A 16,098-nucleotide genomic window follows, 5' to 3' on the forward strand; every position below is an offset into this window, starting at 1 on the left:
CATGTGTTTTTTAGTTTTGTTAAAAAAAATTCAGACAATTCAGGAAATAGGAGTTTAGGAGTGGTGGTGATGCAAAAGGGGGAAGTCATGGGGTGGGGGGTGGGGGTTGCCAGGGAAGGTGGCAGTAGTGTCTCCTTCACCCCCATATGCCTGCTGTCATCTCCTGAAGAGGGACAGACGGTCACATTCCAAAACTATGGGTGAGTCCTCTACCGCGTCTGTTCAACTGAAGAGAAAACATGGCACAATTAGAATAAGACATGGAAATGGCGAGGCTGGCAGAAACACCCCCCATTACATGCAGATGTCTGTGTAGTTTGTGGGTGCAGAGGACACACTGGAAGTGGGGACAGAAATAATCTGTCATGAGAAAAAGACCCCACACAGAGGACAACTACACATCCCAACAAGGGCATCAAGATCAGGGGACATGAACTTGTCGAGTGCCTGTTATGCACCAGAGACCTTATTTACGTAAATGGGATTTAAGACAAACACACTAAGAACAAGGAGACTGAAGAGCCAGTCTCATGAGATCAATACTCACTGTAGGAGGAAATGTCTATCTCATCAGGCAGCTCACTAATATTGACTTCAAAGCGATCCTGCACATCATTGAGGATCTTGGCATCGTTTTCATCTGACACAAACGTGATGGCCAAGCCCTTGGTGCCAAACCGGCCTGCTCGGGCCACCTGGAAGGAGACAGAGGGTGGCACTGGGAAGACCCAAAAGTAGGAAGACACCCAAAAGGAGGGATGAGAACATACGGTATAAAGACATAGGAAATCGGGAGGTGGGAGGGGACACTGGGATGTCCGTGTGGGCGTGCAGCTTACCCGATGCAGGTAGGTGTCAGAATCCTCAGGCATGTCATAGTTGAAAGCAATGTTCACCCGTTCAATGTCCATGCCTCGGCCAAATAGGTTGGTGGCCACAAGAATTCGTCGTTGAAAATCTTTAAACTGCTGATACCGAGAAAGCCTTTGTGAGAAAGGAAATTAGAAAAACGTTGAGTCCTTTCTCTCAATGGTCTCTTTTCCTTCCCAAAGACACAAAACATCTTTCCATCTCTGACTCACCTCTCCTCCTGGGGCATCCCTCGGTGGATGGCAATGGCTGGGAAGTTCTGCTCCACTAGAAGCTGGGCCAGGGCAATGCAACGCTGCACAGACTTCACAAAGATCACCACCTGTGTGTGGAGAGTAGGGGGATGTGGGCCCATGTGGAATGTTAGAGAGATTACGTACGTGCAAGGAATGTTTTCAGTAACTATGCTTTTCTAAAGGAATTCCTCCTAGTCCCTCCCATATATTCCTCTTCTGATCTAAATACAACTTAGCCTTTGTCACTCAGCTCTTGACGTCTCCTAAGCAGACATGCTGCAGAGAAAGTACAGAAAATAACCAAAACTACCAGGTGTGTTGAGAGACAAGAATGAGGCAACCTCATGAGAAAGTGGTAAAAATTAAAATTAAAGTCTGGAAAGACCAGGACCAATATTTCCTGCTCATCAAGAACATCCAACATAAGAATTCTACCTTAATTTTAGAAAGTTTTTGGTGCAGATAAACTACACAACAGGTAAAGTGATGAAATGCTTCTTCTCGGTAAATAACACAAGAAACAAATTTAAGAACCCAACAAACCTAAGATATTTTGGAACTTTTACAAGATTAAACCCCCTCAAGGATTTTCTTCATTGAGATTTTTATTTACTAAATACCCGGCTGTGACAGCCATGGAACAGGAAAGCAGCTGCTCACACCTTGTTCATGCTCAGCCCCAGAAGACATCTGAATTCTCACTTAAGAGAATTTCATTTAAAGACAATTTCTCCACCATTCTCTCTCACATCGCATGGGTCATATCCTCAATTAAAGGGTACTTAACCAGGTTTCTGCTACAGTTGGAGACGTGCTCATCCCTCTACTGGACCTTAAACAACTGACCTGATTGAACTCAAGGACATCGAGAAGGTCAAAGAGCTTCCGGTTCTTCTCGTTGTCCTTCAGTTTCACGTAGTACTGCTGCAACCCATGCAGCGTCAGCTTCGTCTCATCATCCACGAAGATCTCCATTGGCTGGGGGGGAGGGGGGAGGAAGGGGTGGGGAACGGGAGGAGGGCAGAGTGGGGGGTTAAACCTGGGGGGGTGGAGGAACTTGATCTCCAATACACCCCATGGGGGGGATGGGGAGAAGAGAGAAGATTGAAAACCCCACCACATCCCCAAAAATACCCCCATTTTAATGTGGTCTCTTCCACATTAGATCTAATTTCCTTCCTATCAAGTCTTAAGACTGCCCAGCTACAAACTGTCATGGGAAGGGAAATTTGCAGGGAGGTAAAGGAGCAGTGAGACCACCCAATGGCAAGATGCCATTACCTCAAAGGGAGGTGGTACAGGAAAGAAAACAATAGGAGATGATCCCCAAAGGGCCAATATGATCCAAACACCCGGGAATTGGTGGGACACAGTGACTCAAGGTCAGAATAACTCCACCAAAGCTGGTTATAATACAAGGGAGAGAACAGAAATTGCTCCGAGTATCCTCCCAACTAAGAGAATCATATCCACATTAGGAGGGTGGATATTTGTTAAGATCAGAATACTACAATGGACAGTCAAAATGCCATAAAAAGAGAAGCAAACGTTACTCAAGGCGAGTAACAACTTGCCCTCAGACCACAAGGGAACAAAGGGAACAGAACATTGGTCTCTGAACTAAGAGCCAAACCAACTATAGTGTTACGTGGAAGGTACCAACGGATGGTGCTAAGAAACAAATTCAGAGCAGTAGATATACACTCATCTTAAAAAAAAAATACACACACACACACACACACACGCACAAAACCCTTGAAGGGGAGGAAGGTAGCATAAAAAAATAAAAACACAAATTGACACAAGACTCCACTCTAGAGCCCAACTTTCCTAGCACTCTTTACTAACCTGGGGACATAATTAACATGAACACCCAGGGTCCAAGATTTTAGGAAAGGATGTGTGCCACGGGAGAAAACCAAAAGCCCAATCCCAGAAAGCTAGCAGGATAGCAAAGGCAGGCTTTCCAAAAAGAAGTTCCATGACCTCCTTCAAATCTAATTCTAGCCCCACGTATAGCTAAAAATAGCAAACATCCCATGGGGCGGAGCAGTACAGGATGGGAAAAGAACACACTGCACTACTTATACGACAGGCCCCGTCTAGCCCCAAACCCTAACACCCACCTGGTTACTTCCAAGTGGAGCTCCTCACTTTACCTTTCCCACATCCCTCTCCTTTGAGTATTAAAAAAAAAAATGTCTTAAAAAAGAAAAAAAAAAATCTACCCCCCCTTTCAGGACACCCCTCCCCCCAACACATATGGGGGGAAACGGGGAGCACGGCACGCCTTGGATTCAGGAAAAAAACCGGGAACGGAAAAAGAGGCTGGTTTGGTCCTCGGCTTCCTGGTCAGGTTTCCCCGCGGCCTCCGCTGCCGCCATCCACCGCTGGTGCCGTCTGCATTTCCCCCGCCGCTCCACGGTGCTTCTCCGCTGCCGGCTCACATCAACCGAGCTTCCGGATGGGTGCGAGGAGGTATGGATGGTAAGGAGTAAGGGATCGGGGACTGAGGTGCCAGAGGCCCCCACCCCTGGAGGCGGGGAGGGAGCGGATTCATTTGTGCTGTTTGCTCTTCTTTTGGACATGCCCTGCCATCTGTCTGTCCCTCTCTTGCTCTCCTGCCACCGGGAGGTTATGAGTTTTGAGGAGCAGAAGGCTCCAACTGTGTGCTCGATGCCACCTTGAGGGTGCGTGGCTGTAAAGGGGTGTATAGGAGACGATGGGTGGGTGGTAGGGCAGAAAATTCTGCCCTCCCCCAAAAAGGAAGAAGAGGTTCAAAAATGCTGTGATGAAAAAAAAAGGTCGAACACTACCCGCTCTCAAGTTAACCCGACCAAGTCTTCCGGAGTTTCCCTGGCGCCCGCGCAGACCCTAACACTAGCTGTCTCTGCCTCTATGTGTCTCTTCAAGGAGTCATCACTCCCAGATGGGCACGTGCCCCCTTCTTGGCACTTGAAGGACAAGGGAGTCTGGAGGAAGAGGGCGCGGAAGGGGAGGAGGCAGTGGGCGGGGAGTGGAGGGAGAGAAGGTAGAAGGGTATTTACGTCTTGCATGAACTTGCGGCAGACTGGACGGATCTCTTTGCTCAAGGTAGCACTGAACATCATGACCTGCTTCTCATGGGGGGTCATGCGAAAAATTTCCTGGACATCCCGACGCATGTCTACGAGAAAAAGGAAGAAGACTGTAAGACAAGTAGCATACATCATAGACAAAGACCAGAGACAGCCCAATGAGGTGATGGCTGCTGGAAATGGGTAAGGAACAGTCATTTCACAGTAAGATGTGTCTCAGGTCTCCATTTATTCCGACCACCATAAAATCACATCCATTGTAATAACACAATAGAAACAGCACACAGTGGAATCTGAAATAAAGACTTGGGATCGGATTCCAGCTGTTTTAACCAGACAAGAAATGAGACGAAAAAACCCCAAAGCTCACAATTATGATATGGAGATAAGGCCCACTGCAGAGGCTCTTGAGTATAAGCATAAGCATAAACTTACAAGCATAAGACCCTTGAGAAATTCTTTACAAGGCCCTTGTCCATACTTTCTCCCCACACCCCTGCTGTCTACAAATATTGTGCACCAAATTACATTCCAGTTGTCAGAGTCCATTTCGTGGCTCCTCTGGATCATGCTTTCCTATCCAGCCAGGCAAACAAGACATCTCTACCTGGAGCCCATCTTAGAGCTCACGTTAAAATAGTCAAAGATCAGGGGCACCTGGGTGGCTCAGGTCATGATCTCAGTTTGCGGGTTTGAGCCCCGCATCGGGCTCTGTGCTGACAGCTCAGAGCCTGGAGCCTGCTTCAGCTACTGTCTCTCTTTGCCCCTCCACAACTCCTGCTCTGTCTCTCTCTCAAAATTAAACATTAAAAAAAAATTTTTTTTAGGAGTCAATCATTTGGAATGACTTGTCCCTGGGGCCACGTCCATCCCAACGCTCTCATTTATTAAATGTGAGTTCTCACAATTTTCCTTTCTTAACCGCACGGGACACACCGAAATACAGAAAAACCCCATAAACTCTCCACGTTAATCCTAGAACTTAGGTCTAAAGATGTACTCAGCTATAAACTGATAGATGCTGTGCAGAGAATGCCAGAGAGTAAATGGCTTCTTCCTTCAGTTTATTACCCCACCCCTGACACCCAGTATAAGAATCTGTAAAGGAGAGAATAGTGGTGTGAGCAATGTCTAAGATCAGCAAAGTCACTCCTCTCAAAGAAACAAAACCTCTATCACAGGACAAAACACACTTCTCCTTGCTCACCCAAGTTCCTTAAAAGGCCTCACAAAAATCGACAGGGGAGCCAGAGCCATCAGTCATGGGTGATAGATGAAGAGTCGTCCCAGCACTAAAGTGCTCCTGAATCAAAAAAACATCATTTGGCTCTAAAGGGCAACTCCCTGATCACCAGCCCCCTTGCCAGCACTGCCACTCACCGAGCTGTTCAAGCATCTTATCACACTCATCCAAGATAAAGTGTTTAATGTGTTTGAGATTGAGGCTCTTATTTCGAGCCAGGGCTAGGATGCGGCCAGGGGTCCCCACGACGATATGCGGGCAGTTCTTCTTCAGCACCTCTTCATCCTTCTTGATAGACAGACCACCAAAAAACACCGCGACCTGTATTAACCCAGAAAAAAACAGTGTCTCACAAGGGAGGAAACAGTCCAATCTCCCCGCACTTCCCATCCTTTCAGTTTAATCTAAGTGAACTTTGAGTATTTCAAAGGTAAAACGAACATCAAAGACCACATGACCTAAAATTCTTATTACATTCCCCAAACGCTAAAGCTAAGAAACATAAGTAACTTGCCCAGAGTTATGTGGCTAATCAAGGAAGTCAGGACTAGCACTTTCTTCTGACTTAATCTAACAATCTTCCTTCCCATGATGCTATGGCCACACTTTATTGTAAGAAAGGACAGCAAGAAATCACCAGAGTGCAAAGCACCACAAAAAGCTCATGAACATCAATTTTTCCTAACCGAACTCAGATTTTTAAATGCCCCTTCACAAACCCTATGAAATTACGGTTTCAAGCTGACCACATTACTCCATGTTATAAACATTAAGAAAAGATCTGCTGAGGATCTAGTCTTTACTATAGGATCACATGACACCAGAAACTGCTTTCTAGTTTCAAGGAGAGAAGATCAAGTACAGGATCAGACTGTCACAATGAAACTAAAATCACTCATTACGGAACAACCAAGTTTGCAACAAAACAGGAGGTACACAAAATATCAACTATGAAGAATTCTTGCCAAAAATGTTTAACTTCAGTCAGTTGAGCTTTCAAATTCGTATTTCAGTTAAAGGAAACACTAAGGGGAAAAAACAAGTTAAAGAACCACGTAAGGGAGTAACCAGACAAATCCAGAGACAGGATATTGTATAGAACTAACCCAACCTTTTGAACGAATCACTTTAGCACAATTTTAAACAAAAGTAAGAATTATGTCATGACAATTTGCAGTTGATCTTAACACCAAGAATATTCTCTTTTGGGGCCCCTGGTTGGCTGAGTCAGAAGAACATGCAACTCAATTTTGGAGTCATGAGTTTCAGCCCCACGTTGGGTTAGAGATTACTGAAATAAACTTAAAAAAAAAAAAGGTTCTCTTTTGAGCTGATGAGCTGGACCTATAGAGGAGGAAGTACAATTCTAGCTCACTAATAAGCCCAACAATGCATGTTTCCAGCCATAACAATGGAAACCGTTTTTCTGGTTTTCAACTTTTTAGAATCAACCAGCAGCAAGACCACTCCAGTTAAAGGACAGAAAGTGAATGTCAATGACGCTGACAATTTAAGAAGAGAGAGATTACTTCACACACATATATAACATTTAGATTACTTTTAAAGGATTAAAATTTTCAAATAACAAAACAACACGAACAAACATCTCTCATGAAAAGAAATCATAAACACCTGAAGTTTGATAAACTGAGAGAACAGTGCCTATACCTGGTGTCACAGAACCATTAGGGAAAAAAGCAAAAAAATAAAAAAATTAAAAAAAATAAAGGTTAACTAGTGATTACCTTCCGTAAAGTGCAATTAGAGACGGGAAAATACAAATCTTTTTGTTATGAAACCTTTTAGTTTACTCAAAACATGTTGCCACGAGATACTGATCATTATTACTTTGGTTTTTAAGAAATTAATTTTAGTTTAGCACTAGGACTCAACATTCCTAGTTACTTTAAAACATAAAACGATGAGTAACAGGAGAAAATCACAACAACCCAAACAGAAGTACTATTCTTTACCACATCCTAGCCAGAGGGGTAGAAAGTTATACACATCATTGCTTCTCAAACTCCAATTACCTGGAGATCTTATTTGAATACATATTCATACTCAGTAGGTCTGGGGTGGTACCCATATAATCTGTATTGCCATCAAGCTTCCAAATGATGCTGAAACTTTGGGTTTGGAAACCACACTATAAAAACCAAGGTTATATACAGAAAACAACCCAAGCCTACTCTGTTGTGGCCACCAAACATCTTTCAATTTTCTGCCACTTTCAGGAATCCTCTAAATTCACACACCACACTAGAGATGTTTTGGAGCTTCCAGCTTCTCTTGCCACACACCCCAAAATTCTCAAACTCAACCAAAGCACAGTGAAATCATTCAAAGTCAGTGTAAAGAAATAATAAACAAAAGCGAGATCTCATGGTGAGCACCCTTCATAGCCTAACCATGCAGTCTCCTGCTGCACAGCTATATCCAATCTGTTAAAAACTAAAGCAAACTAAAGATTCTCCAAAATTAGAGGAAAGCAAACATCTCAGAAATTATAATGTGCACTCAATGAACCGTAACTGTAAATCCCTTGCATACCAAAGTTTGCAGAAACTTACCACCTAGAACGTGCAAATGACATTCATATAAAGATAATTTAACATCTATGGACATGAAGACGGCTGACCTACAAGTCTTCAATGCCTACAACTCCCCCCACCCTCATCCTCCCAGGTGTCTTTACCCTGGCTTACCTTGACATTGGGCATGTATTTAGAAAAGCGCTCATACTCCTTGCTGATCTGAAAAGCCAACTCCCGAGTATGACACATCACCAGCACAGACACCTTGGGGTGGGGAGAGCAGACAGAGACAAACAGTATATCCCTTTACTATCTCCTCGGGGAAGTGATGGTCACAAAAATACATTTAACAGATTATAAATGACCTCAATTCTGAGATCTAAGTCATTAACCACATAATTTCTATGCAATATCCCACATGGCCATCAGAAAAAGGTAACCGAGGTCATCTTTGCAACAAACACCCGTGGCTCTGATTGCAGCTTGTGGCTGAGGCAAAACACCCTTCTCAAAAATTCCTAACCAAAATGTCTTCCACAGCACTTTCCCCAAACATACCTGTCCAGTAACCGGCTCCAGCTGTTGCAGTGTGGCCAGCACAAACACTGCTGTCTTTCCCATGCCTGACTTGGCCTGGCATAGAACATCCATTCCCAAAATGGCCTGAGGGATGCACTCATGCTGGACTAGAAGGAGGGATGGGGGGAGAGATAAATTACACTTCAGTCTTCAGTAACTCCACAACCTTTTTCACCATTCCAAACCCATTTCTCACCACTCAATTCTTAAATGGTTCTCATCAACTTCCAGGCCCTTTCTACCTCTCTGCTCCCTCCATCAAATTCATCCCAAAAGCAGACCTTCCTAGTTCCTCCTGGCTTTGGCCTCCTCCAACTCCAGTGCCTGGCCTCTTCCACCCACCAAGACTTCACCTTTGGTGCTCCTGGCTCTGTCCCTATTTCCCTTAATCTGTAACAATCCATGACATCTGAGTGCCTGCCCCAGGCCGTTTCTCCTACTTAGCTTACCATCTTTAGGCCATGTAACCCTGGACACAAATGAAGGGTGTGGTAGCTGACCCAAAAGCAACTCATTTTAGATCAGCCACAAAGGTTTCCAGAGACCATAGTTGGCCTGGCCCAATAGAGACTAAAGGTCCAACCAGCTCCTCTCTGGAAATTCAAAATTAGAAGCCTAGGTAACAAAATTAAAAACAAGTAGACAAACGGACACCTGTGTGGCTCAGTCGTTAAGCATCCGACTTGGTTTTGGCTCAGGTTGTGATCTCACGGTTCATGAGATCTCATGGGATCAAGCCCCACATTGGGCTCTGCACTGACAACTTGGAGAAATTCTCTCCCCCTCGCTCTTTGTCCCTCCCCCGCTCATTCTCTCAAAATAAATAAACTTAAAAGAAAAAAGTAGGCAAAGAGAAAAGCCAGTCACAACAACTAACAGGTCACTAGCTAGGTCACTAGCTTTTTCATGTTACCATGAATGAAAAACCAATCTATACAAATCTTTCCTACTGCTAAAATAGTTCTTGATACTTTATTTCCTGATATACCCTAAATAAATATGTATTATCTGAGGAACTGTTTTACACACCTGTTTCTTGTTCCCTTAAAGAACCTAATGAATACTATAGGCCCAATAGAAAATTTACCTTCTGACGGATGCTCAAAGCCACAGTCAACAATGGCCCGGAGCAACTCTGGCTTCAGTAGGAAGTCACGAAAGCCAGAGCTGTGAATGGAGACATAGGAGCCCTTGACATCCTTCTTGGCAGGGGCCTCAGCCCCGTCTCCCCCTGCTGCTGTCTCCACCTCATCTTCTTCATAGTCCAAGAGCTCATTGTCCACATCGTTCTCTGCCATTCCTGGGCCGGCAGGGGGAGAAGGGGAGGAGTCTCCGGAAGGGTTCACGCAGAGTAAGTGAAAACAAGGGAGCAGAGTGGGGGCTTGAGCAACAGTTTAAAAACACAAACAAACAAAAAACCTAGTTTCTGATAGAAGAGCTAGGAAAAAAACAAACAAGAAAAACAAAAGACTTATTAGTCGTGAGCAGAGCCTTCACCACCTCTTTTCCATCCCCACACTTTTCCCACTTTCCCTGTACTGACACCTTTATCTGGAAAGAAAAATAACAAGAACACAAAACATAAAAGCAAACATAATATAGTGGTCCCAGGTGAGGCGGTTAAGACACAAGTTCCCAAAGAGATTAGAATCAGAGTAGCATAAACCAGAAAGCAGGATGGGGAGAACCAGCATATGAACTCCTGATCTGTTAAGTAACAACAGTGAAGAAAATAGATAATGAAAAGCAAAATGAATCAAGAGAGTGGAGAATGGAGACAAGATAAAGACAAGTCCTGAAAAACCGTCAAAGGAAGACTTTTTGCTTTCCCTACATCTCAAAGTGTTGACCCCTAACAAGGCAGCCATCAGTCAAGGGTGATAGATTAAGGTCATCATTGCGCAAAGTGCTCACTTCCCAAAATATAAACATCATTTGGCTGCCATCCGCGTCCCACTCCTCAGTAACCTCCTTCTGGTGCTTAAGAAATCCCTGTGTAATTAATGTGGGGGGGGGGGGATAGAAGAGTAAAGAGAAATGACTAGGTCAGAGATGAATACTATCTTCCCTCTGCTACAATTAATAGGAAAAAAGGTACTCGAGATAAACTCTCACTCCAGCTCTACTACAAACTCTAGTAAGGGATCTCATCACCCTTCGTTACTCTTCAGGTGAGACTCCTTTCCTATAAACACACAATGACATCACGCATAAACATTTGGAAAATGTTCCAAGTAAAGGCTGGTAAATCGAGGTAAGAAAAGTCCAACCAGGCCCGTAAGGCGGCTCCTCCTCCTATTCCCACCTTGGGCCATTAAGAGGACCCAGAGATGAGAAGGAAGGTGAAAAGAGCCCCACCCTCCACAAATGCCCAGAAACAAAGAGCACCTACCGCCGCCTCTCACCATCACTGGGGCATCCGATAAACGAGGAGCCCAACGAAGGAGCAGGGAGCAAAAGGAACACAATGGCGCTAGGGCCACCATCTTGGATTGGGCCCCCTACCTTCCCTGCCCCCCCCCGAACTCTTAAGAGCTCTCAAAAGGGATGCAAGCAATGCAAATAACGACCCATCTAGGCCCCAGGGACCAGACCATAGTCTGTGGAAGGGGTATCAGGAGTCCACGAGGCAGAATGGCCGCAGAGAAACGCAGATGGAAGCGGATGATAAAGAAGGCCAAAGCTTACCTGAGCAAGGCGAGCGCATATGGCGGCGGCAACAGCGACGAAGGAGGGAATCTGCCTTCACTTCCGGTTCTCGGCTTCCCTCTTACCAGGGCCTCCCGCCTTCTCGGCTGCCAGCGCGCAGGCGCAAGGGACCGGAAGGCGACCCTTTCACGATCCCATAGTTCTGCGCGCTCCGGGGTTGCCTTTAGAAAATGCCTGTGTGAAAAAAATTTTTAAAGCCACTTCTAACTCCTCCGCTACTGCAAGTAACAAAGGACATAAAGGAAACTGGCATCCTCTCCTACTGTTATATATTTTCTCGTGCCCTATTCTACTCCATATACTTCACCTCTTCCTTTAGGTTGTTGTCGGGCAGGTCTTCTCTCCGGGCACCCCTCCGTAGGCTCACCGCTCGGTGGAAAAAGGGTGGCGGGGACTGAGAGTTCCCACGGGGTCCTTGGCCTGGTAGTCAAGGTGACCCGGGTGCGTCAGCGTTGGAGCTAGAGAACGTGGGACCTCAGTTGAGGGGAGGAATGAGTCTGAGCCGCGCGTAGGGGGTCCTACCCTTTCCCCCTTGCCCAAAATGTTGGCCAATGTAGTTGATGCCCCAAGGGCCCTGAGGCTATGGGACAGGAAATTCGAGTCTGGAAGGTGTTCTAAATCCACCGAGTGGATTCTGCCTCAGGTTTTAAAGAAGTGGTGGGGCTTGAGGGTTAGGCAACATTATATAAATATTGTTAATTCGACCAGAATGCCTTTAGCCCCGCCTCCAGCAGCCCCATTGTTGAGCTTGAATTTTTTCCTTAATGAAGCATTTGATAACCCAGTCTTTGATATGCTACCAAAGTCAGATGTGATGTCAACAAAAATGACAGCAAACATTCGGCTCTTTACCTGTTACCAGTTAGCCACTTAACAGTAACGAATAGGTACCATTATTGCCATTCTACAACAAACAAAGCAACAGATCCAAAATAAAGCTAGCTGTTTAAACGTCGTTTAGTCTCTATTGTATCCTGCCTCCCTGCTTGAAGAGTCCGGTTAACAATTACCCTATGGATTACCTCATTGGTTCAAGTCTTTGGTGAAGTAGGCATTGTTCTGCGGCCAAGAGAAGGAACAGTGATTCAAGGATGATGTTTCCGACTTTAAGTATCAATTGATTCAACAGTATTTATCAGCTGCCTACCCTGTGCCAACCGCTAACCTAGGATCCGGGGACTCGGTGAACAGCCCTGTCATCAGAGTTCACATTCCAGGGAAGACAACATATAAACAAATGTCAAGTAGTAATAAGTGCCATGAAGAAAAATAATGCAAAATAAGGAGCAAAGAGTGCTTGTTAATACACCCCAGCTTTTCTCTATAGTTGCCATTGTGGTTCTCGGATTCCCAACGAGGAACCACATATGTACCTCATTTAAGAGAAACAATAACATACTAGTTGCTTTTATTTTTTCCAACAAGCTTCAAAGGACAGCGCTTTGGGGTATTTGGGGAATATGTAAATAAGGAACAAGAGAGTGAATGAAAGTGAGAAATGATGAAGCAAAAAGGAAGCTGCTTCCACACACCAACTGATTTGCCCAAAGGTTTTATTTTTATTATTATTATTGACACTTTCTTATTGTTACAAAGGAAAGGATGTTAAGGATGTAGAAAGGGAGGCCATGCATACAAAGGAACACAGCATCACTTTACATCTCAGGAAGCAGTGAGCATCTGATGGGTCTTTGGGGAAATCGGAAAAGGAAAGGGAAAAATCCAATAAAAAGAAAGACCAATTTAGAGACAAAAAGAGAGACTACAAAATGCAACATCTTCCTGGAACCACAGTAGAGAGGCTAAACGAGGTCTTCATTTCCTTTTCAGGGACCATAAAGTCTCTGGGAAAAGAGAGGTGGGAAGAACCAATTCTTCAGAAAAATTACTAGGTTCACAGAATGAGTGAGTGATTTAGACAGCCATTGACAAATGTGAGGAAACAGTTGTGTTTTGGTTTTGACGGTGGGCAACGGGTGGTAATAATATCATAGGGTGGACATTTATGGAATCACAGCAACTACATGCCAAAAACCATGCTAGGCTCTTTACAGAGTGATTCCTAATCATTGCAGCAGTCCCGTAAGGTAGGTATTATTGTTATTATCACCATCAGCATCATGCCAGTCTTGCAAAGGAGGACACTGGACTACAGATTAAGTAGCTGTCCTAGGTGCACAGCCAGAAAGTGGCAGGGTTGGGAAAGGAACCCAAGGCTTCCAGGCTCTGAAGTCAGTGTTTTTTCCACATCCCTACTTATCCATGCTACAAATTTCACAGAGGGTTTCGGTGAGAGTGACTTGGGAGTTTACAAGGTCCCAGCGAAGGTTAAAGAACAGTAAGGAGACTCAGATCTGAGCAGGGTACTTTTCACAGAGTTATTGGATCTTGCCCCTAGAATTTCTAGGGAATGGAAAGGAGAGAAAATAGGAAAGAAGCAGTGAAGATGGCAGGTGGTAATTTTGTTTGGGGGGTTTCTTTGAGGAAGGGAACTGGAAGGGAACAGTCAGGTCCTATGGTGAATTCTAGGCAGCAATCCGGTAGTTGGGGTGGACCTGGGGCCTGACGTCACAGACCATGCCAAGAAGTTGGGCCAGGACGCGTTCACGGTTTCTCTGCTGGGAGCTCTGCATGCCCTGTACCTGGCGTCTCGTAGCCTGCTCCACCTCAGCTGAGAGGTTCCCCTGGGAGCCCATGGCCTGGGGGATCGGGAAAGGGGCAGAAGACAGAAAGGCAAAAGCAGAAACACAGAAAGAAGGGTACAGGTATGTGGAGGAAAAAGTCCTGGAGCAAGGCTAGGAAGAAAAGCCCTTGCCAAAACCACCCCCATCCCATGGAAATATCCAGACACCAAAGAAAGCAACACAATTCCCTTTCCTTTGAAATTTGACATGCAACTTCATCCTAAAACAACTGGAAAACCCCCACTACCTCACCACACGTGACCATAAAACTTTGCCTTCCACCCCAAATGACATCGTACTCCACACAGACGGTGGCAAGTCCCCTCCCCCCCCCCCCCCCCCCCCCGCCCCACAAGCCATCCAAGTCTTTCAAAACTCTCAGATTCTCATACATCTCACATACCTTGAACAATAACGTGGTCCCTGCCAAGGGTCCCCTTCAGCCCTTTACCATCTTGTTTTCTTCTAGGGTCACCCCATACACACCTCATCAGATGCACCCACCAACTTGCACCCCAGGATCCCATTTCAACTCTCCCACAACGCACCGCCTGCTGCTTGCTCTGGAATTCCTGCTCTCGCTCTCGACGGTAATGCTCCACCTCCATCTGGGCCTCCTCCTTTGCCTGCTTCAGACGCCGGGCCTTCCCTGGAAGCAGAAGATAGGGGGTGGGAGTAGACCCCCTCACAAAATGTGATAGTAGGGGTCATTCCTTTCCAGAAAGTTTTGCTGCCATCTCTCAGCCGACCAGGTGCTAGATTCTAACACCCACCCTGCTAATCACCCTCCTAATCAGCCTCCTAATCAGCCAGCCCAGCCCCAGCTTTCTCCCCTACCCCACCCCGGCCTTGGATTTTCCCAGGGACTCAAATGTTTGCTGTCCCCCCGCACCCCAATTTTCTTTCCAGACTCCTAAGGGAGAGAAAAGGGAACTCACTCTTTCTGGCATCTGCCACCTTCTCAGCCGCCCGCTTCTCAGCTTGCAGGAGCTGCTGGATACCCTGAGACTGACTGGCCATTTCTGTCGTTATGGCTGATGCTGTTTCGGATGCTACCAAGGTACCAGAAGGCTCCCCCAACCCCCAACACACATACACACCACCTACTCCTCTTCCACCAGCTTCTCGCTGCAATTCTCCACTGTCCCTGGGTCTTAGTGCTCCCCTTTTCCGCTAAGCCTGCTGCACCAGGTGTCTCCCCCAAACTGATCCTCCAACTGATGGCTGGTCTCTTCTCCCACCTCTCCCACGGGCAGTACCCAGAAGGACCACCTGGGAGCAGCAGAGACCAGGCCCAGAGCTGCTCGCTATCATCACCGCAGGTGCAGGGTTTTCCGGGTCACTGTCTAGCAACCGGGACAGGGGCAAAGAGGAATGAAAAGGAGGCTTAGAGGGCTTGAAAATGGGATGAGAGGGAAAGGAAGTCAACATGTGTCGTTAATTGGGAAAAGAGTATGCTGGGTTTCTGAATTCTTCCTACTTCTCTTCCTTTTTTTTTCTACCTCCCCTTTCTATCTCTTTTTCTGTATCTTTCCCAAGTCCAAATTTTCGTTTGCTTTGTCCTACTCTTTTTAATTTTGTTTTAATGTTTATTTATTTTTGAGACAGAGACAGAGCATGAGTGGAGGAGGGGTAGAGAGAGCCAGAGACCCAGAATCCGAAGCAGGCTCCAGGCTCTGAGCTGTTGGCACAGAGCCCGACGTGGGGCTCAAACTCACGAGCTGTGGGATCATGACCTGAGCCGAAGTCGGACGCTCAAGCGACCAAGCCACCCAGGCGCCCCACTTTTTTTTTTTCAATGTCTTTCACACATGTCTTTTTTGATTTGTCCCAGTTCTTGGCCTCACCGTGGTTTTAGTTTTGGTTTTCCATTTTAACCATGATTTTTAATCCTCTTCATCTCCCCTGTTTTTTCTCTCTTATCTATCTCTGAACCATCTCTTCTCTCTTCCCTGTTGGGGGAGGGGAAGCTAAATCTCTAAATCACCGTTTTTACCCTCCCTTGCTCGGCTCCTTTTTCGCGTCTACCGTCCAGTCTTACGGTTTCAGACGGACCCTTTACCTTAAGTTCCCCTAGTTTCCCCCCGAGGCCAGACTGAGGGAACACACCCCCCCACCCCACCCCCGCCTTTCCCCTCGGAGAGAGACGACATCCGGTAACGT

General features: G+C 45.9%; 2 protein-coding genes and 2 non-coding genes across 7 annotated transcripts; all 4 read right to left on the reverse strand.

The window, feature by feature from the left end:
• Window positions 1-4: 4 nt before the first annotated feature.
• On the reverse strand, window positions 5-11,365 carry DDX39B (DExD-box helicase 39B). Of its 2 annotated transcripts, none has more exons than XM_003985910.5 (11): window positions 11,231-11,365; window positions 9,630-9,980; window positions 8,522-8,649; window positions 8,135-8,227; window positions 5,564-5,747; window positions 4,154-4,272; window positions 1,953-2,084; window positions 1,083-1,192; window positions 840-984; window positions 548-695; window positions 5-226 (listed from the first exon to the last, which is right to left on the reverse strand). In XM_003985910.5, exons 2-11 carry the CDS (start codon window positions 9,838-9,840, stop codon window positions 210-212), a joined length of 1,287 nt encoding a protein of 428 aa, XP_003985959.1. In that variant the 5' UTR covers window positions 9,841-9,980; window positions 11,231-11,365; the 3' UTR covers window positions 5-209. The 2 variants fall into 2 exon arrangements, with proteins under 2 accessions (XP_003985959.1, XP_019685905.1); XM_019830346.2 differs by lacking the exon at window positions 11,231-11,365 and adding an exon at window positions 10,935-11,062.
• Window positions 5,435-5,511, reverse strand: LOC111560685. The gene has a single exon (XR_002742678.1). It is a non-coding gene; the product is annotated as a small nucleolar RNA SNORD83 (small nucleolar RNA).
• Window positions 10,405-10,482, reverse strand: LOC111560684. The gene has a single exon (XR_002742677.1). It is a non-coding gene; the product is annotated as a small nucleolar RNA SNORD83 (small nucleolar RNA).
• A 1,422-nt stretch (window positions 11,366-12,787) lies between the features above and the next one.
• ATP6V1G2 (ATPase H+ transporting V1 subunit G2) lies at window positions 12,788-15,801 on the reverse strand. 3 transcript variants are annotated; one of them, XM_045057252.1, is made up of 3 exons: window positions 15,783-15,801; window positions 14,484-14,584; window positions 12,788-13,950 (listed from the first exon to the last, which is right to left on the reverse strand). In XM_045057252.1, the coding sequence occupies exons 2-3, from the start codon at window positions 14,541-14,543 to the stop codon at window positions 13,777-13,779; spliced, it is 234 nt and encodes a 77-aa protein (XP_044913187.1). In that variant the 5' UTR covers window positions 14,544-14,584; window positions 15,783-15,801; the 3' UTR covers window positions 12,788-13,776. The 3 variants fall into 3 exon arrangements, with proteins under 3 accessions (XP_044913187.1, XP_019685906.1, XP_003985962.1); XM_019830347.3 differs by lacking the exon at window positions 15,783-15,801 and adding an exon at window positions 15,043-15,481; XM_003985913.6 differs by lacking the exon at window positions 15,783-15,801 and adding an exon at window positions 14,874-15,036.
• Between the last annotated feature and the right edge of the window lie 297 nt (window positions 15,802-16,098).

This window comes from Felis catus, chromosome B2 (assembly GCF_018350175.1).
Source record: "Felis catus isolate Fca126 chromosome B2, F.catus_Fca126_mat1.0, whole genome shotgun sequence".
NCBI classification, from domain to species: Eukaryota; Metazoa; Chordata; class Mammalia; order Carnivora; family Felidae; genus Felis; species Felis catus.